The 22845-nt window shown below is 35.6% G+C and overlaps 1 protein-coding gene across 1 annotated transcript; it reads left to right on the top strand.

The window, feature by feature from the left end:
- The first annotated feature begins 8627 nt into the window (after nt 1-8627).
- On the top strand, nt 8628-18046 carry LOC120091439 (protein HOMOLOG OF MAMMALIAN LYST-INTERACTING PROTEIN 5). The gene is made up of 6 exons (XM_039049466.1): nt 8628-8879; nt 8958-9058; nt 15260-15369; nt 16263-16338; nt 16420-16560; nt 17027-18046. The coding sequence occupies exons 1-6, from the start codon at nt 8786-8788 to the stop codon at nt 17786-17788; spliced, it is 1284 nt and encodes a 427-aa protein (XP_038905394.1). The 5' UTR covers nt 8628-8785; the 3' UTR covers nt 17789-18046.
- The last annotated feature ends 4799 nt before the right edge of the window (nt 18047-22845 follow it).

Below are 22845 nucleotides of genomic sequence, written 5' to 3'. Positions count from 1 at the left end.
GCTGTAGTATGGCGAAGCACCAAGGAAGAGTGCATTGTGGACTCACCATGGAGGCTGAGTATGTAGCGGCTTGTGAAACTGCTAAGGAGGCCATTTGGCTCAGAAAATTCCTAACTGATCTGGAAGTTATTCCAGACATGTCTAAGCCTATCACACTTTATTGTGATAATAGTGGTGTTGTGGCTAATTCCCATGACCCTAAGAGTCATAAGCGCGATAAGCACATAAAGCGGAAGTATCATCTCATCCGAGAGATTGTGCATCGAGGGGGACGTGATTGTCAAGAAGATAGCTTCGGAGCACAACGTTGCTGATCCATTTACGAAGGCCCTCACGGCTACAGTGTTTGAAGGTCATCTGCAGAGTATGGGTCTATGGGACAGACCACGCCTGGTCTAGGGCAAGTGGGAGATCTTGTATTGGACATGTTATGCCCTAGTTTATTGTTTTGTGTACTTGTAATTTGATTATCTTGTACACCTCATTAGCTTTATGACAAGTGGAAGATTGTTGGGGTTGATGCCCTAAATCTCGTAGGGTTCTATAGTTTGTAAACGTTGTAGGAACAAACTTGTATGTGATTAATAATATTTGATATTCTATTCACTTTCTCTATGAAATATGTGATATTTTAGTTGCATTAATCACAAACCAATAAACTAAATGGCCTGTAGTATATGAGACATATAGGTGGATCGTGTTTAAGTGATAATCTAAATGGTCTGTAGTATGGGTCTATGGGACAGACCACGCCTGGTCTAGGGCAAGTGGGAGATCTTGTATTGGACATGTTATGCCCTAGTTTATTGTTTTGTGTACTTGTATACTAGTTTGACTTATATATTATACCTGTCTCTTATACACATCTAGATGTGTATAAGAGACAGATATAGATAAGGCTGAGTACCTTATCCTAGTGACATTATGAGTATGGCCCGCTTTGTAGGTGTTACAAATGTTGTAAAGTACTACAAATGATCTAATCCTGATCATTCATATATTAGACATGTGAGTGGAGATATTCTATACATATTCTATACAAAAGAATTTGTATAAGACCGAATCACGAAATGCTTAATCTCATTATATACACCGTTCATAATAGAGACTTTCATTTTACTAGGATGACCATAGGTAACATGACCTTAATCCTGAGTGAGTTGTGAACTCCTGCCTATGAGGGCGGTCCTTTGATTTGTATGGGTAAGAGTGGCCACATTACTGACTTAACAAGCCTACCATTTTGGGAATTCGTCTTATTGGGGAGTTGGGAACTCAGCTACACAAGACGAAATTCACTTTTTTCCTGAAGTAGGGGTAAGTAGATAAATTGCTCCCTTAAGGGCTGATTCTGGGTCTTGAACAATGTGGGCCACATCCTTTCTTGGCCCGACAGGGTTTAATCATAATGGGACTATGATCTATTGTTCATTAGAGGGATCAATGGTACTTAAAAAGTTAGATGTAACTACAGGGGCAAAACGATAATTTGGTCCAACTGTACACGAGCAATTTGTGAAGGGTCATCATACTATTGATTGCTTATATCCAATGGACATAGAAATATATCTATAGTGCGAAGAGTGCAGTTGTTAGTTTTTAGTGAAGTGTTAGACAGTTAACCGATGGTGGATAATGTAATTAAAGAGTTTAATTAGTTATTTATGTACCGTTGGAGCTTCAAGCTACTGGTCCAGAAGGTCCTCTTGGCAACTCAAAAGGATTTATTTGAGAATCAGTTTTTGGGTTAATTTGAAATATTCAAATTAATAAAAGGGAATTTGATTATATATGATATAATTAAATTGATTATATTATATATGATATAATTGATATAATGTATTTGATACATTATATTTTAATTGGAGAAATATTTATTTGAATGAGATTCAAATAGTTGTTAAATTTAATACAAATATGATTTATATTAAATGTCATAAAATAGATAAAAAGAACTATAATTTATATTGTATATGATGTAATATTAAAACTATAGGTTATAAATATAATATGATAAGTTAATTATCATATTTATTTATATTATTAATTATTTGGATAGTTAATCCATTTTTCTCTCTAACTACCTTAGTGGTAAGTTAAGTAGTTTTTGTGGAAAATGGGATAAATAAACTAAGATTTTATTTTTTCCATTAGTAAGTTACACGATTTGTAAAAAGATCTACACGATCGAAGAATTTTTGTTATACGATAGTGCATCTTCTCAATCATCTTCCTCCTCTAATCTCACAAACTCCCTCCTAACCAAATAGTCAGAGCCCACCACTCCTGGATTCTCACCTTGAGAATACCGAGGATACCAAGTGGTAGTGTCTTTTTCTTTTGATTCGAGTTTGGTTGCTGTTCGAGGGGTTCGTGAGTGTTCGAGTAGTTCGTGACAGTTCGAGGGATTTACGTGAAGAAGAGTTCATAAAATGTATAATCACTTGAACTCCTTTTCTAGTTTCAAAAGCATGTTATAATTTTAGTTAAGATGCATAATCTGAATGGTTTACTGTAAATGTTTGTTTTCAATCGAAATGAGATTTGGACGATCCGCTTCCACTCATAGGTTCTCTGTAAATCGAGTTCCTTTAGTAGCACCATAAGTAGGGTGATTGTGGTACCTTTTCTTATGGACTGAACTTAAATTTCTTTAAGTTGCCTATATACCCTTGAAGAAAGGGATCAAGTCTATGACGTGGTTCAAATGTTTTTTTTTTTTGCTAGACTGAACTTGAAGTTTCTTTCAAGCTACCTATGTACCCTTTACAATGACAAAGATCAAGTCATAACGTAGTTTAACAAAGAGATTTTTTAGGTCGTTCACCTTTTAAGCTCATGCGGGCTATGAGCAACATGCAGTTTAGGCTCTTGCGATGAGGAGTTTCTACATTTAAATTTCATAAGCTCTAATTTCATCATGGCTTTGATCATCCTTTTCATTTGTAGGATTCGTCAATATGATGAGTTTTGGCTTCACCATCAAGGGACCTTCTGTATTTATATCAATAGAAAACTTCCTCTTCATGCGTGAAGGAACACAAATGTGAATCTTCTCATCATTGTTTTCTTCATAAAATGATGTTGCCTTCAAGATTTTCATCCTTCCTTGATGTGGATATACTTAGTCTTTTGAAGGCTGAAGTTCGAGTTGAAGTAGTCGTTGGACATTGGTTTTCTTCTTTTATCATGGCCATACTCAATCTGAAGATCGAGTAGTTGAAGGGCTTGATATGATCGAAGACAAAAATTCTTTGCTCAATTTCTTTTGAATCATCAACTTCTTCAGTAGTTATATGATTGTTGTCGACTTCCACTATGTCGACTGTGTGACATGCAGTAACTTCTAATACTTTCTCTTAATGATTATCGAGGAAGTTTCTTGGGAGAAATTCTGCCAAAATTATAGGTTGTCGAAGTTGGGGAAGTCCTTGCTTCTTCCTTAGTAAGCTTAGGCTTCCATACCATCCTTTTACCTTTCTTTTTATGAGTCTTGTACCTTCTTCCATAACTTTGATAGGAGCGCGACTCTTTTTGGGTGAAATTTGGCTATCTTCTTTTTTGATGAGTCAAAACTATCCACCCTTCATTGTCATCATCAATAGGATCATATTTGCTTCCCAAATCCGTTGTTAGAATCTCTTGTTGAAACCGAACGATTATAGGCTCAAAAGTCCCAATCTGGATGAAGCTTTCTCTTTGATCATAAGATGAAGATGGTGTTGAAACACTTGAAGTTGCCACCTGATAGGATATACAAGCATGCAACGGAAGCAAACAAAATCAATAAACACTCTGATTACATTTAATTTGAGTTCTAAAGCATGCTTTTGTAGAAAAATAAAGTGGGTTTCATTTTCAACATACCTTTGATGAACTTTCCCAAATCCAAGTTGCTCTTCACGTCAATTCAGCTCCAAATCGTTAATGAACCACCAAGAGATCTTCTCTATTATTCTCATCCTTGAATTTGAGTGGTGGAACTCAAATTTGAGTGAATTTATAAGGTAAAGTTTCTGGGTTTGAGAGGAAGAAAATGAAGCTTGCAGAAAACTTTTTTTTCTAGCAACACTTCTTCTTCACAATTTAGGAGTTTTTATCACCACCAGCATGCAAACACTTCAGAAGATTGACCAGGCCAGTAGCTACTTTAAGTTGATGGTGGGATTTGTGTGAATTTGCATAAGAGACACCTCATGCTTGGAGGAAAAAATGGGAAATTCCCACGTTAAAGCTCAATTTCCATTTCAAATCAATTTCTTTTTAATTAATTCTATAATTAATCAAATTTTGATTTAATTAATTCTTAATTAATCAAATCTAAAATTACAAAATTCAATTTCTTAAATTGAATTTAAAATTGAAAATTAATTTGATTTTTAATTAATTGAACACATTTAATTAATTAATTAATTTAATATCAAATATTAAATTAATCACACACTTAATTTTAAACATGAATCCTATCCATGTATTTAATATTTAAATCAACATTTAAATATTATAAACTCTCCATTTTTTTTATTTCAACAAATCAAACATTAATTCTATCAAATATAATTATACAAACCCTAATTTGATTTTGAACTTATTCAAATCTAAATCCTAATTTCAATTTTTCAAATTGACATTATTCCAAATTCACTCAATTTAACAATTCAATGTCTTCATGTTTTACGAGCTAGTAGAGGAACCTTATGGACCTGCAGATCATGAGCTCCAACGAGTTAAGATTAATTGGCTAAAACTCTTTAGACCAAACTAATCAGTATTCGTTAACTATCGAGTCACACCACTATAGCTCAATAGTTGCACTCTCCTCACTGTAGATGTATTTGTATCCACATGATTTACCCATAACCAGTAAGTCGACCCTTCACAAGATATTCATAATAACGGTCGGGTCAATATGTTGTTTTACCCTTGATATTATGTCTTGTTCCTTAAGTTCCTACTGATCCTCTAATGAACAATTAGTTTATGATCCAATCATTAAACTGGATCCTTCTTGGGCCAGTGAGAGGGTGAAGCCCCTTGTTCAAGACCTGGATTCAGTACTTAAGAGAACAACCTTTCTCTTATCCCTAAATTGGGTAGGCATGAATTTTGTCTTGCACTCTATGTCCCCAGCTATCTACCTAGTCTTACCCTTGAAATGGGAGGCTTATTGAGCCGGCGCTGTTGAGCCAACCCCCACTCATGCAAATCTAAGAATAATCTTAAATAAACAGGAGTTTATAGTTAGCTCAGGATTAAGATCAAGTTACCTGGGTCATCTAAGCGAAATAGTCAGTCTTAAACAATAAACAACGTTATAAAGTAAGAGTGACTTATTTTTTGGTTGGATTTTATGGAAACTCATTGCATAGGACGCCCCCACTCCTCATGTCAATACATGAATTGTGACGTGATTTGTCTGAGCTACTTCATCCAAATCTAGCTCAATCTTATTTTCACGAGCCAATTTCAGAATTAGCTCCTTCAACACGAAGCACTTTTCCACTGGGTGGCTAATGACCTCATGATACTTGCAGTAGTTAAGATCATCTACTTTTCTTGCTTGTTCCAGCCGCTTGCATTCCAGCAGCTGGATAAGTTTCTTCTCTAGTAGTTGCTCCAACATGTCCACAATATCAGAATCAAGGAACGGATAAACCTTCTTCTGTCTTTCTTTAAGAGTTGGGCGACGCTTCTGGCCAACATCATGCTTTATTTCAAACTTTGTTTCTTTTTCTTTAGAGAAAAATTTCAGCGGGGTCACATGAACGATCATAGATTCTTTTGTGGCACTATTCACGATCTCTTTAGTGTTTTTGATTTCTTTCTTATCCTTTCTCTCTTCAAGGAGTAGGAAATCTTTGGTTCCCCTGTTGGCGATGCTCAGCTTCATATCATGAGCACGTGTTGCCAACTCCTCAAATGTATGAGAATCCCTTGCAGAATGTAGAGAAGTTCCCAGTGCATGCTTTGGGTGCACATCTCTACTGCAGATAATTCAGTGAGTCTATCTTTGCAATCTAGACTCAGAGCTTTCCATTGGTTGATGTAGTCGATGAATGACTCTCCCTTTTATTGTTTTATGTTCGTCAGCTCCATCATGTTAACGGTGCGCCTTGTGTGCTATAGAAGCGGTTGAGGAGCTCTCCTTCCAACTGTTCCCAACTGTCAATCACTTCTAGCTTTAGATCAGTATACCAATCGAAAGCGTTTCCTTTCAAGGTATGAACGAACTACTTGACTAGCTGGTCTCATCTGGTTCTTGCATTTTCACAGGTTCTAATGAAGTGAGCAACATGTTGTTTTGGATCGCCCTTTCCATCGAACTGCTAGAACTTTAGAGGTTGATACATTGTCGATTCTCTTGGTGTATGATTTGGAGAACATAAAGGAAGATTGTGATGGTCCTCCATACTAAGACCTTATGGAGTTTGTAATCATATTCTGCAGCTGTTGAACTGACAAGGCGGCAACAGAGGTAGATTGTTGCAGTTGGTCTTCCTACAAGACAATCTTTACTTTGTTATTGGCTTTTGTAGCTAGAGATTGACTCGACTCAACAGTTTCTCGAGCTTGTATTTGATCTCTTAAAGCAGTGATTTCATGATCTCGCTCTTCTAGAATTTTCGTTAGAAGATTTATCTTTCTCTCCATCTTCGCCATGGTTGACTCGGCCATCACATCTACTATCATGACAGACTTTACTTCAAAATGTGATTTTTTTCTCCGATTGATTAGAAGTAGGAGCACGGTTGTCGAACAAAGGATTTTCTCTGATGAAGATCTCACCTTTAGAAGATTCCATTAGTTGTTACCAGATTTTCTTTGTAAGGACAAAACCTGTTCTTGTTCCTGCATGATCTCTTTTGAATGGCTGCGGGTGACAGGTCCCATGTAAGCATCACTTGTGATGGTACCTTTGGATGCGACTTTCTTTGGTTCCACTTGTCGATTTTTTACTTGGATTACGAGAGAGAGATGAGAGGTAGAAAGGTCCCACTGGACGTGCCAATTGTTTGCACGAGATTTCGAGATAAATTTATTTCGTGGAATTTGAACTTTGTATTTATCAGGTAACTTATTGAATTTTCATAATAAGTTCTATTGTTTACAAACCATGCATTTTATGACATAAAACCCAATAGTATTTGCATTAATTTTGTGAAAAGTGAATACAATCTCTAATACATAATATTTTGATGCTTTCAAAATAAACTATAATCTTTAAGCTGGTTGATCTTCTTGAATGATTGGCTTTTAGGCTTGTTGATCTTCTTGGATGATCGGCCTTTGGGATTGTTGATCTTATTGGATGATCGGCCTTTGGGCTTGATGATTTTCTTGGATGATCGGCCATTGGACTTGTTGATTTTCTTGGATGATCGACCTGTGAGCTTGATTATCTTCTTGGACGATCGACCTTTGGGCTTGTTGATCTTCTTGGATGATTAATGCTCGCACGAGGCTTCCGGAGAAACTTGTTTCATGGAGTTGAACTTGAGTTGGTGTTGATGTTGATTTGATGCAATGTGGTTGGATCTCTAGTACTTGATCCTCTGATTCTCTCTCAGTCGAATACATACGCTTGATTTGAGGAAGCGAAGCATGTGGTGTCCTTGAAGTTGAGGTTTTGAAAGAATGCTTCTATCTTCGAATGACTTCAGTCTTCAGTTGTGGTCAACTTTAGGAGTGTTCAGGTGTGGTCAGCTTTAGAAGTTAGGGAGTTATTTGGTATTGGGAGAATTTTCTCTAGTTGTAAAATTTCTGACCCGCTTGGAGTAGTTTTATGGCTTGTTGATCATTTTGGATCGGCCTGTGAGCTTTTCCTTGAGTTTGAGGAGATTGAATCCCCAGCGTGTAGATTTTGAAGATACAATTAGTTTGTTAAAGTATTCTAATCTTCAAATCTTCAAATAGTTTAAATCTTCAGTTCTTTAGAATTTGAGAGCTTAAGTCTTGGATTTTGGGAGTTTAAATCTTCAGAGCTTTAATATATCTTATAATCTTCAAAACTTTAGTATGTCTTATGATCTTCACAACTTTGATATGTCTCCTGATCTTAACTTTAATATGTCTTCTGATCTTCAGAGCATTGAAGAAGTTGTGTTATTCAGATCCTTAGAGCTTCAGAGCTTCAGATATTTAGAGAGCTATGACCTTTAATTCTTCCAACCTCCCCTAAATGAAGAGATAAGATCTTTATTTATAGAGGTTTTTTTCATGGGCTTTACATGGGCTTGACTTTATTGCGCCCAAATTGGGGTTAGGCTAAAGTTGGCTTGGGCTCATTTGTTGTTGGGTCGAAACACTAAGCTAGAGCTTAATCTTTAATTTAGCCCAAAATTTCACCATGGCTTTGAATTGGATTGAGCTCGAATGCTTTAATTACTCGACTCAATCCAACTTATAATTTTTTCAATAGACTCGGACTTTTATTGATGATGTGGCAACTCTCGTCGAAATTTCTCATTCAACAACCATATTATTTTAGATCATCGTCTACCATTTTAAGTTGTGATTTCGATTTGGCAACCGTAAAAAATTTAAACTTGAGGGATAATATTGCTAAGTGTTAAAAGTACAGGGATATTTTTTAAAACAAAGATGAAAATTCAAAGCTTTCCTTTACTCTCTCCCAAATGATCCTCTGGTACAACGACATACCGCCATCCCCCGTTTTCTTAAGCCAAGTAGCCAAAAACGAGTTCTTCTTTATTTAGAAAATCACCTTTGGTCGTATCAGATTTGGAGACTCTCAGCATCAAAATTTTCCTCTAAGCAGTCGGACATGGCGAACGAGACCGAGCCGGCGAAGCTCCTTCTGCCCTACCTCCAGCGAGCCGACGAATTGCAGAAGCATGAACCTCTTGTCGCATATTACTGTAATTCTTAGCTTCAATTCTTCTTCCAGGCCTTTCTTGTTTTGAATTCTCGATTGACTGGGGGTTTTCCATGTTCAGGTCGATTATATGCCATGGAACGCGGACTGAAGATTCCACAGGGCGAACGTACCAAGACCACAAATGCCCTCCTTGTTTCCCTCATGAATCAGCTCGAAAAGGTTTCGGATTTACTGCTTTTGTTTATCTAATATTTGTTCAAGTTAGTGGATTATATGGATGTTTTGGTCCCGAATATTGGAAGGCAGACAAACTGTAACTACTGCTTATTATGGGTTTTTGTTTAATGGAATGAATAATAGCATGTTACCTAGAATCAGGGCCGATCAAAGCTACTTGGGGAGTGGGAAAATATATCTGTTAGGCAGCCTTTCTATTTTTGTGAATCTTTTTTTTTTTTTTTTCATTTTCTTATCATTTTTAAATTGATGTATTTGTGGTTATCTTTATAGTTTTTTCCTGTAGTAAATTCATTAATGTGTATTTCCACATATTTATATTGAATACAAAATGATAATTGCGAACATTTAAAACACAATGTATATGGTATTTAACATGTTGCCTAGCGGCTGCTAAATCAACAACAAACAAAGGAGAGATTTAAGATGGAGAGGGGAGAGAGAGAGAGAGATTGGCTTAAACATATGGAAAGTTCACGGGCTGCTTAGGATTTTGTAGATTTTGGAATCAGCCTTGGGTTTAAGATCTATCGATAAGTTTAGCTGTTGTATATTGGCTTGAAGTGTAACCCTTTTCACGTACAGTCTATGGCCTTTAGCTCTTCATGGGCTAACACTAATTGTCCTCTGTCCACCTTGGCCTTTCTTCCGATGGCAATCCTGAGTTGGTATATCTTTGGAATTGATCTGGGAGAAATTTTCTTAAACACTCCAGAAATAGGAAAATGGTTTCATTTGTTCTCTCAAATATTCTGGTCTCTTGCCTTTCTCTTATTAGGTTCTAGCCAAGTTTGCATATTGCATTCAATTAGTTTATTCTTGTGGGAGGATGACAACTTGGAAAGCAAGTGGACCCTTGGTTAGTGGTACCTTTTTGGAGGAAGAGCATGGATTTGGTGGCTTACATTTTGTTGTGCTTCCCCTTTAAGCAGATGTCCTTTGGCTTAAAGTAACGGCTGCTTTATATGGGAAAGAGACCTTTGGATGGTCTATAATTAGAACCGAGAGAGGTTATTGCCAAAACCTAGGGACTTTATTTTAAAATGTGTTACTTAGGCCACATTTACCAAAAAGTAATTGAAAATTGTTGTGATCATAATGAAATTCCATTGATGGATCAATTGTAATGAGCCTGAATCGCAAATGTAATTGGATTGCTTTTGATCGCGTTTACTTATAATTATGAATTTTAACGGTAACGATAATAGTAAATGTGTTAAAATTCATAATTTTTCCTCTGGAACAGTAACAATAATGGTAACCGTAATGATAAGACGTAATTTCCAGACACAATTAGATTGAACACGCTCTGCTGGTCAATCAGTTTGCGTTTTTTTATTATAGAGTTGGAAGTGGACTCCATGTGTCAGTACGGATGCAGTACACAAGTGAACAATACCAGAGGTAATCAAATGAGGTCCACTTTTCACATTACCATTGATTTATTACGTTTTCATTGAGGTAAACGTGACTTTAATTCAAAAAACTTGTTCATTCCAGCTGTTGATAAGCTTTTTATCTTCTTCTGAAAGGTGCCAGATTAGAGGGAAGTTGTCAATTTATTAGTTAGGCCAGATTTTAACTTCCCTTGACTTGGGGGAACTAGGTATTTCAAAATTTTGAAGGGGTTGCTTGACTCACAAGTTAGATTTCGTAATTTGAGGTTAAGAGGCCAGGTCATTGTTTATGGTATGTTACATACCATTATTATCTTCTACAAATCATAAGCTCACAAACAAAAGCTGGCTATACACCTTGTTTTAATAGGAAACAATTTCGTTGAAAATATGAAATTATACTAAAAAATGGGAATAAAGATCTCATCTACTAAAGTTGCAAAACTTCTCTAGTCGGGTATTAGATTGCTCAAACTATAATTACAAAGGGAGAGACATTTTTTCCCAGAGATAATTCAAGAAAGTTTCTGATGTTTTCCCCTTATTTTGGAATATTTGGACGTTTCTCGCAAGTAAAAGAAACGAAGATACAGTTTTGTGTTTAATTATCTAATTTACACAGTGGGCACCAATTTGGAGAAGTGACCATCCAGGAACAGCTTCTTTGCAAATGATCATGAGTATTGAGACATAAGTGGCTAAGCTCCCAAATGAATTACTTGACCCTTTTGAGGTAGAGATCCTTCCAAATAATATTGTAAAGCCATTTGTTTGGATCATTGCCGAAGTCCTAGTTGATAGTTTAAGGAAGGTCCTTCTTAGTACTATTTTGGATTCTCAAGGAGCCTTTATCATTGGAGGCAAATCTTGGATCTAGTGCTACTGCTAGGCTATTGGAGACTATGGGAAAGACAAAAAGGGAGGAGGGATATTCAAGAAGGATTTGGGAAGGTATATGGTCACACTGATGGGGGATTCTTGGACAAGATTATTGGTAAAATCGGTTTTGGGTGTAAATGGAGAGGTCGGTGTGTTAGAATCGTTAATTTCTCCATCCTCCTCAATGGTAGCCCTAGGGGCAAGATTAAGGCTACAAGGGGGCTTAGGCAAGGCAATTCTCTTTCTCCATTTCTCTTCATTCTAATTGAGTTGTGGTTGTGGATATCCTTAGTAGGTTAGCATTTACTAGAGCTGAAAAGGGTTGTGGGGAGGGTTTTTAGGTAGGGAGAGAGTTGGCCCTTTGCATATGATATTTTCTCTCTCTATCCTAGGAAGGAAAGTTTGTTTATGAACCTAAACAGGTTGTTTTTCTTTTTCTTTTCTTTTTTTTTTTTTGGAAGTGATTTCAGGCCTAAAGATGAATTTAGATAAGAGTTAGTTCTGGGTATTAATTGTGATTCGACTAAGTTGAGTAGACGTGAAGCTTCGATGGGGTGCGAGGTTAACCAACTTTTTCCCTCTTATCTTAGGCATCCCCTTGGTCATAATCCACAAGGTGTGCCTTTTTGGAGAGTGGTTCTTGAAAAGGTCTAGAAGTCTTTTACCTCTTGGAAGAAGGCCTTTTTCTACAAGGGGGAGGCTCACTCTTATCCAAGCCATCTTAAGTGGAGTCCCTTAATACTTCATTTATGTTTTCAAGCTAAGAAGCATAGACAATAACACACGACACGACACGACACCGACACAACACCGACATGGCGATGCGCCAATTTTCAAAAAAGTAGGACACGACATGTCGGGGATACATTATATATACACACATATAGATATATATACTTTTTACAAAAATAAATATGTTGCGTATATAAAAATATTGTGAAATATTACCTTTAAAAACATCAAAATAACAACCACACAATTCATGAAAAAGACAATAAATAAGATTACCAATGGTCCAACGTCATAAGTCATAACAATATCCGAGTTCTAATAAGTTATTAACTAGTTTGATAAACCTCTTAAAGAATTAGAAGGCTTAGTATATTGCAATGTGTGATTTGATCAAAAATTTTATTTTACAGATTCAAAATGAGAAACTGTCATCCCACGACATAACAACAAAATAGAATCGAATCAAACAAGCCTTCTACATATTTTAAATAAAAAAGCCTTCATATTTTAAATAAACAAAACTTCCAAGAAAGCTTCTAATTTTAAATAAAAAATGTGAAAAAGAAAATAAAGATTTAAGGAAAAGGGAAAAAAATAAAAACAAAAATAGAATGAGGCGTGGAGGTCTTCAAGTGGCTGTGTTTGAGGAATGAGGAAAAATCGATGTGGGTGTGGGAGTTCAGCAGCTGGTCAATAAAAAAATAAAGGGAAAAAACCCTAAAATAGGTTTAAGAAATGACGGGGCTTGGGCATGCGCACCCCCCCAATTTTTTAAATTAATTTTAACAATTTGCAGCTTGCCGTGTCCGAAATAGAAAATTTAATAATAAAATAATTTGGCGTGTCGGGGTTGGACATGTGGCCATTTTAGAAGTGTCCGTGCTGTATAGTTTTGAAGATCCAGTTGTAATTTGTCAGAGTTTAAAGAAGTTGACGAGGGATTTCTTATGGGAGGGTGTGGAAGAAGGGGGTAAGTCTCACTTGGTTGGGGTAGGAGGTACTAGGGAGTCGAGAAGATTAGGGTAAGTTGAGGTATTGTAATAAGACCTTGTTGGCTAAATGGTTATGATGCTCTTTTAATGAACTAATGCTTTGGGGAGAAGGATCGTTGTCAGAGAGTAAGGTCCTCACCCTTCTTATTGGGTTTAAGAGTTCCTTGAAAATTTCTCTGCCATTTTCCCCTTCTCCTAGTTTCTAAAATGCTTATTGGTGAACGACCTTACTTGAATAGGATCTGTTCTATAGGTTGTATAACTGTGTCCTTGAGTTCTTTGGGGATGGTTCTAATACCTACTTTTGGGAGGATGTCGGGTGGGAGACAAACCTCTATGTGCCCTCTTCCCCTACCTTTGTCATTTGTGAAAGATTTAGCTGCATTGGTGGCTTCAATTTTCAAGCTTTCATTCCATGTGCCCATTTTTTTAGGGTTATCCCATCGATGATGGATAGGGAGGGTAGGTCCTGGAGTTAATTAGGGGTATTCAAATTGATCAAGGGTAAGGATTCTCGAATTTGGCACCCTAATCCTTCGGAGGCTTTTTGTCACGTCCTTTCTTGTTGCTGATATGCCCCCTTCTCCTTTCCTGTAAGCCATTGTGTTTTCCTCTCTTTGGAAAGTTGAAATTCCAAAGGTCAAAGTTTCCACATGGCAGGCTTTGCATAGAAAATTCTACACTTAGGATAGCTTTCAGAGGCATTCTTCTTCATGTGTGGGTTCTTAGTGGTGTATCTTCTGCAGAGAAGCTCAAGAAGATATTGATAATTTGTTCTTGAGTTGCTAGTTTTTGCGATTGATTTGGACTGGTTTTTGGACTCTGTTGTTTTCCCTTGTGCATGTTAGAGATTGTTGGTCCATGTTGGAGGAGGTCGTGTTTGTCCCTCACGTTAATGATAAATCCCTCCTATTAAGTATTAAAGAGAGAGTTCTTTGGGTTTTTTCTTCTTCTTCTTCTTCTTTATTATTTATTATTATTTTTTTTTTTTTTTGCAATTTTGTGGTGTATTTCTATTTGACATGAAAGACATGGCATGATCTTTAGAGAGGTTGAAAAGTAATGGGGCGTTCTTTGGGAAAATATTAGGTTTAATACCTTTTGGTGGCAGTGCCTTCTAAGGTCTTTTTTGTAATTAATTACCAGTTAGGATATTCTTTTGGCTTGGAGACTCTTTCTGTAGATTAGGACTCCTCTTGTATGAGCTGTCTTTTTATGCGCTCTGGCCCTTGTATATTTTTTTATCTTTCTCCATGAAAGTTTGGTAGCTGGTAAAAAAAAATGTTTTTAACTCATGTTATGGCCTCATCTCTTTGAGAGGAAAAGTCTCATGGTCGCCTTCAACCTTTTAAATCATGGTGGGTTTCTAAAGGTACCTTTAATCCTACATATTGTCCACTCATGAACAGGTTAAGGACCATGCTTGCTTACATTGACCTTGTGCCATAAGGTGTCAAATTCATGACCGCCATAACATATAGCCAATGCTTTGTTGCCCTTACGTTACTTATACCTGACCCTCCAAGGTTCAACAGCTTAGACCTCACCTCCCACCTCACAAGATGAGATCCTTTCCTCTTATCAACCTCCTCCCGTAAGAAATCTCTCTTAAAGCTTCTCTAAGACCTTACCAACTGCACTAAGAAGTCTAAGAAATTACTAACTGACTAAGAACTCTAAACAGAGACATAAAATAGTTTGAGAGGCTACTCAGGCCTGATTGAATAAGAGTAAGCCTAACAATTTTTGTGAATAACCTTTTCTTCCAAGATTCAAGCCTCTTTCAGACTTCTTGATAGGATGGTATTGGTCGGTTTTGGAAACAAAATTCGTCAAGTAACATTTTGGATTCTCTTATTTTTGTGGCCCTTATTTGGTGTAAACTATATGTGCCTTTTAAGTTCTCTTAGTACCATTTAGAAGAGTTTTGAGTTGTAATCTTCTTTGGCTTACGGCTTCACTTTCCTCTTATATAATTTCATTTATACAATGGAATTACTTTCTTATTAAAGAAAAAGAGAAGAGGATAAGAAAAAGAAATCATAGGACTTTTGATTAGAACACGGAGAAATATGAATCTTACTTGAGTTGATTCATCACATTTGTCCCTCGTTGGTAACTTTGTACATTAGATTGGCAATATGTGCGTACTGCTTACTGATCAATCCATCTATCGTTTTCAGGATAAGAAGTCACTCAACCTTGGGCCTGATGATAGTTTGCATCTAGAGGGTTTTGCATTGAATGTCTTTGCAAAGGCAGACAAACAAGATCATGCTGGACGAGCAGATTTGTATGGCATTGAACCAATGATTTTCCTTCATATAGAAAAATATTTTAATTCTTTTACTTTTCAATAGTTACAAAGATTCATAATTGTCTGACTTGACTTGAAAAAGTTCTTTTAGAACGATGATTGGATTAGATCAGATGACTTCTAATGGTTGATGTTATAAGTTATTGTTCACATTGAAATCTGTCTTTCACGAATTTATAATTTTAAGAGGAAAGTCACTTCATTTATTCTAAGAATACAAGTTATCCAGGAGAACACACCAAAGAAAAAAAGAATATGGTGTTTTAAAAAATAAAAGAAGAATAAGAAAAAAAAATAAAAACAATTGTCCAAACATATTTTTATTTGATTTTTGTTCTAAAAAAATTGAAAACTATTTTGAAAATAGTTCTGGAACGAGTTTTTTATTTTCTTGATTCCAAGGAGCTAGCTTTTCTCACCTCTGGAATGTTGTTGGTTACCTGTGTGTGTTATGTGCAGTACGTTTGATTCACACCCAAGAAAAAAAAAAAAGAGTTCTGGTTTTCAAAGTTTTACCAAAATCTGTTTCAGGCTGGTTGTTGGTTAAGCTTAAGCATCATTCTTATTTTTCCATAACTTCTCTTAATGGGTATAGAAGATGCAGGCTTAGATCATAATTACCTCGAAGTTTCTCATGTTCGATATCTTTGTTGAAGTGTTTGATTTGGATACTTGTAGGGTGTACGTGTATGGTTTTACTCATTTAAGTAATGGCATCCCTTTTTCATTACGTTTTGTGCTTTTGCCATTATTTGGATATGGATTGCCTTTTTCATTACGTTTTGTGCTTTAGCCATTATTTGGATATGGATTGAGAAAACATACTTTTAGTGTCTGAGTTTCTAATTGCTTCAAGATTTTATTCACAGGAACACTGCAAAAACATTTTATGCTGCAAGTATTTTTTTTGAGATTATTTCCCAGTTTGGTCCACTTCAACCAGACGTAAGCTTCTTTGCTGATTGACCGTGTTTTAGTTTTCTGAATCAGTTCTTTGCTTAATTGTTTTAAAATTTCTATTTACAGCTGGAGCAAAAACGGAAATACGCAATCTGGAAAGCAGCTGATATCAGGAAGGCTTTGAAAGAGGGAAGGAAGCCACAGCCTGGTCCACCTTCTGGTGATGATGATCTGTCTGTTCCTTCAAGTACACCTACCAGTGCAAATGTATGGTTCGGTGCCTAACTCTAGTTTATCTCTTGAACTAACTTCTAAAAGGTTTTTAGTAAAAACTATATTGATGTCTAATGTCCATGGTTTATAAACAACAGACCACACAAACAGAAAGTAGTATTATTTGTTAACACACACAAAAAAAAGGAATAATATTTGTTAAATTTAGTACTCTCCTTTTCTGGAGTCTTGCAGATTTTGTGGGAGAAAATCGCACCATTCAGGAAGTCTTCTGCTGCTTTTTTTAAAATTTTTTTTTTAATCTCCCCTTCGCTTGAGTCCACTTTTCATCATATATTCATATTAAAATTGTTAATGATCTGAAACTCAATTGATAGTGTCCTTTAAAGTCGTCTGGATTGTTATTTATTAATTTTATGCTGAAGTATCCTGCATGTGTAAAACAACTATCAAGGAGATTTTGAGGCTTATAATGTAACCATGATGTTTGTTTTTATAGGATGTAAGACCAGGAGAGCCTCGAGTCACGAGAACTCAGTCGCAATCTGATTCATCGCCTCAGGTTTATGATAAGGCTAATGACGATCATGCAAATATACCACAAAGTCCTCAGGTCTATGACAACATGAACAACCACACTTCTTTAAACACGTCACCGCCTGCCCGATTCCATAATGAAGTTGACAATCAGCACCCTTCAAATATTCCATCATACCCTGCAGCTGGTTATCCATCCCATGAGTTTCATGTACCTCCTCCGAGGAATGAACCAGACAGTTCCTCTTATCAGCCATACCACCACATCCAATCCTACTCACAAGAGCATCAACAACAGCCTTTACCTCATAATTATCCATCTAATGAAACCTCCCCTAATTACTCTTATCCCCATTTCCAATCTTATCCGAGTTTCTCGGAAAGCAGCCTCCCGGCTGCTCCTCCTCACTATCCGGCCTATTACCAAGGATCCGATGCTTCATACTCTTCTCAAGTGACTCCTCCTCCCACCAGCTACCCATCAGCTTCCCAGTATCATTCAAACGGGGGAGAGGGGACAACCTCAGAACCTCAACCTACCCTAGCTCCAGCCAAGTCATACCACTACGACAGTAACTACCAGCCAGCTCCTGAGAAAATTGCCGAGGCACACAAGGCCGCGAGGTTTGCAGTAGGAGCTCTGGCGTTTGATGATGTTTCAGTTGCAGTAGAGCACTTGAAGAAATCACTGGAATTGTTGACTAACCCCTCAGCCAATGTGTGATTTTCTGCTTTCTTGCTGGAGTGACTAATGTGAATTCCTTTGTGCTTTTATACCAGGTTTGATGTGTAAATTTAAATAGATTTGTGCCCCAGAAACAAGGCTGATAGAAAATGTTATCGAGAAAAGTTCTTGATATTTGATCTTACAATTCCAAGGTACATCTTTTGCTTATCATTTAAGAATGTCCAACTCTAAGTTGGTTGAACATGAGTTTAGATTACAAATGGAAATAAATTATAGAAACTGAAATTCGTGGGATCTGTGTTTAGTAAGTGGATTAATTTTGTGCTGTTTTGTTGGACGATAATGCCACTATCATCGCGGCATCCATACTTGTCGTCTACTTGTGTGGAGGATTTGGTTGCTATAGAAGGTCTTAAGGTGGTTGAAACTTGAAAGTTTTGTTCGTCAAAGTTTTTTGATTCCTATTTGTTGATTGGAGTGATTAATAAGGAAGAAGGGGAATTAGTTGTAGCTTATATTGTGTATTTGGCTGATCTTTTTAGACCTATCCAGTTTGCTCATGTGCAATGAGATTTGAATAGGACCCATACTTCGACACGATGTGGCTCTTTTTTTTTTTTGTACCTTTCTTATTTATGACATTTGGAGTTTTCTACATGGTTGTTATCCAGTTGTCAAACAGATACGTAAACTTGTCGATTCGACATCTTTGTTATATTTTGCATAATGACGTGTGTTAAAATCACCTTTGAGATTACCAAACTAAAATATATTTTGGATTACGCGAACTTAATCTTATGATGCTTTCCACATTGATATCAAGGGCCTTGTATATGATATATAAAGGAACATCTATTCATTAGGCCTAGAGTTGTGATTTGTAGGAATTAGCCAATTCTTGAGAAAGTGAAGTCATATGGCAGGCTAGTCCTTTCGGCCTCAGCTTCTATATGCCTCTTTCTTGTAAGACTTAAGGCATTAGAAACTTGATCCTCATGTAGTTCCATTTCCTCGTCTTCAGAACTAGGGGTTGATTCTTTTTCTCGATCCTCCTTGTGGCTCGTTCCAATTTTCCTCTCATTTTGGTGGTTCAATTGAGGTGTTAATCTCATTTGTTTCATACTCAAACAAGGGGTTCAGGGGTGCTTCAAGCTATTATTCATCCTCTTCCTTACCTTTTCTATTTTGTAGCTCGAATGTGGTTGCATTTTCATCCTGCATTTTTTTTCTTGGTCTTCATTTTACATTGATGATGTGGAAACAAACCGAGGGATATCTTCCTCAATTGCATTCTTGCTTTTGCTTTTCCCTTTGTTTTGTTATCTTCTTCTGGAGCCTTCATTAAGTTTTGTTTTCCTATTTTTCTCTTTTGACTTCTCTCACCCTCCTCTTTTTTGGTTCCTCTCATCTTCCTCTTTAGCACTATGGAAAGATCTTTTGGTCTCTTGATATCTTTTTCTTCCTCATACTTAATGACTACCTTAGTCGCCTGCTTCGATGCTTCAAGGATCATGGCCTGCCAAAGGTTTTAGGGGATCATCTCTTTCACAGGTTTAGGTAGGTCAGATGTTGCCTTCTTCACTTGGACAACCAACTTTTTTTTGCCTTTGAAATTAGAGTCTTGGTCGATTGGTGCCTAGCCCTTTTTGAGCTGTTCTTGTTTCTTTTGGTGCCTATACACATGCAAGCATAACCTCTTTAGAACTTTCCGAAGATGGGCGAGGTACTTATATTTTTATCTAAAAAGACCTTGGACGTGTGCGTGGAATGCCATTCACTTCTTGAATATTCTTTTGTTGTCAACTATGATTCTTCATCACTTAATTCCTCCACAGTCACTTGAGTCAGGACTTAACTGCAATGAGCTTCCATTGTTTTGATCATTTCCCTCCATTTCTTTGATCTAATATTCATGGTTTTACTTGACTTTACAGTTTTTTGCATGCAAATAGTAGAAGGTGGTACATTTTGACATAGGTTAGAGTCTCAGCTTGCTTCTTCTCATTATCAGCGAAAGCCTCGAGACCACCTTAAGCCTTTTAAATGATTTAGTTGGTTGGTTGGTAATATGCACTTGACGAAGTTATTCCACTGACAAAGTAGTTTAACTATGTCAGTAAACTATTGTGCTTCTTTTCCTTAAACTACCAACAAATTTTCATCAACAAAGATATCTTAGATGTTCATTCTCTTTCTTTTTAGGCTTATTCAGCTAACCAAAATAGATGATCCACAACCAAGAATAGAGTACAATACAAAGAGGAAAGAAAAAAAAAAACTAGCATTCAAACACTCTATCACACAACTTCATACAAACCACGAAGGAGACATTACAATGGCATATCCCTCACACTCTAGTCCCCTTTCACCTTTTTCTATGCCCTCGTTGCATAGAGAGGAGAGTAATCATTCTTCTTCAAACAAATTGATGACAAAATCATGATTTGACACAAAGATGACAGTACAACATCATGTGGGCTTTGCAAGAATATCGATTAACCTCAAAACTTTTGAATAAATAAAGTAAACAAATTACCATCTTTAATCAAGTATGTTAATACAAATTTAAACTCACGCTATACTTTAGAAACCAATGTAATGAAGCAACGTTGTCCAACAACTAGTTCGAGTAGGTCACAAAAACATGTTAAATCTCATGCTTGATAGAAACATTGCAGATATATCAAGACGATTGTTATCACTTGCAATCTTTGCTCTTGCTTTATAAAAGGATTAGATGTAATAGATGAATAGAAAAATATTACTAGAAATAAGAGAGGGAAGAGAAATTGTAAAATATTTGATAAAAAGTTGTGGGTCACATTTATGTATGCAAAATCAAGAGTAGGAATGTAAAGTTATTAATGAAAAGGTAGTGGGACACAAAAGAATAAAGAATGTGAATGAAATTAATAAATGACATTATCTTTTTATGCTGCATGTTTACCAAATTGATTGATTTTATTACTATTTTTTAGATGTAAAATGCCCAAAGTTACAATGCTTTTGAGAAATTTGGAGAGGTGGTTTGTAATTTGTGGATATGCTACTTAGTCATTTGAGGCGTTGAGTTGAATTCATGTCTATGTTTAGAGTGTTGAGTTAAGTTCATATGTCAGAGATATTTCATGCAATTTTTTTTCCTAATATAAATAATATATTTTTATAGTTAGTATTCTTGTCGGGAAACTTTTGTATGCTACATATATATATTTTTTAATAAACTATAAAGTGCACTTTGTTTTATTATTATTTTTTAAATTACACATGTACTCTTGAGAGTTTTGGGAAGAGTTTAGGGTTGACTTTTGGATCATGTATTTCATTTTTTTTAAAAAAATTTAATGAATCACTTTATAAAACTTTGCATGTGACACTTTAGTTAAGTTGAACAAAATTATATTGGATTTGTTGGAACAAAACAAATTTGGATTTACATTATAAGTGAAATATTTTCAAAATGTAATTATACAATAATGATCCTATTAACGGGCATGCTACATGCTTGACACACAAAATATGTAACAATGGCTACATTCTCTGGACCAGTTATATGACACCAACCGAGGAAAAAAATTATATATGTATGGGTCGCCAAATGACCAAGTCCATTTACAAAATATATATATATATATATATAAATATAAACGTTCATCCAAATTCTATATCTGGTAGATATGTTTGACAACTTCCTTTCGCCTCCCAAATTTCAGTTTATATTTATCATTTTACTATAATACAATGTTATATTTGAATTAATTTGGAAAAAAAAACGTTTTTCAAAAAGTCATTTTCATTTAAACACTTTTGATAAAAACCGTTTAAAAGAAAATTGATAATGTGTTTGGCAACTCTTTCTCAAAAGTGTTTTTATATACAAGTTTGTTTGGTTTGTTTTATGCTAAAAGTATTTTTATTAGTGTCAAATCAATATAAAGGACGACTATACAAATACTATGAACTAATAATTTAAAATAATAGATGTTGGATTTGGTAGAAATGGCCATCAGTGGAGATTTCCAGAGTTGGCCAATGACCGTGGTGATCGGATGTGGCCGGGGTTGGTTGCCAATGGGAGTTAGCAACAGGGGCATCAATGACATTCAAAATTGAGCCCCCAAACACTGAATTGGCAACTCATAGTAACTTATATCCTCTCGCCCAAAACATTTCCTTAGTGTTAATGTCTATTAATTAACTTAAACAATAAAAAAATATAATTAATTAAGTCTCACTATTTTCCCATCGCCCTTAAGATTGATTTTAAAATTTCACTTCATAATTATTTTAAATTTAATAAACGTTAACGTCAAATATTAAAGTAGGAATATTTAGTAAAAAAAAATCGAGGTCAAAAGTATAAATCTTAAAATTTAGATACCAAATTAAAACAAAACTCAAATCTCAAGGGTATAATTATAATAATTTGAAACCTAAAAACTAATTTAAAATCAAACTTACAACTTAAAAACTAAGACATCGTTTGTCAATCATTTTGTTTTTTGTTTTTGAAAATTAAGCGTATACACACTACTTCCTCTCCTAAATTTATTCATTTGTTGTCTACTTTTTACTAATGGTTTAAAAAACAAGGAAAATTTTGAAAAATAAAAAAGTAGCTTTGAAAAAGTTTCTTTTGTTTTGGAATTTTACTAATAATTCAACCCTTATACACAAGAAAGATGTAAATTATGATAAAAAAATAGTTAATTTAAAAAAAATTAGAAAAAAAAGGAATAGTTACAAAAGAAAAAAAAAACGATCTAAAAATAATTTTTCAAAAAAGGAAAAAAAAAAAGGTTTGGTTTGGTTCGGTTCTGACATTGACAATTGCATATCGATTTTGACGTCTATATAAAACCCGGTCCAGGTTTAGTTAAAGTAGAAACCAAACAAGATCAAACCAAACCCTTTCTTTGTCGTCTAAAATCATTCAGATCAGCCACAGACACGGCCGCAGACCCCTTCCCTCTTCCCCCCAAAAACTCAACGCCCTTCCTTTTTCTTTCACTTTTATTACTCTTCCCTCTCTTACTTACCCGCCAAAACCCTCTATTTCTTACGTCTCAATTTTCAATTTTTTGAAATTCCCC

This window comes from Benincasa hispida, chromosome 11, assembly GCF_009727055.1.
Source record: "Benincasa hispida cultivar B227 chromosome 11, ASM972705v1, whole genome shotgun sequence".
Lineage (NCBI taxonomy): Eukaryota > Viridiplantae > Streptophyta > Magnoliopsida > Cucurbitales > Cucurbitaceae > Benincasa > Benincasa hispida.
This window is presented reverse-complemented; position numbering and strand designations above follow the sequence as displayed.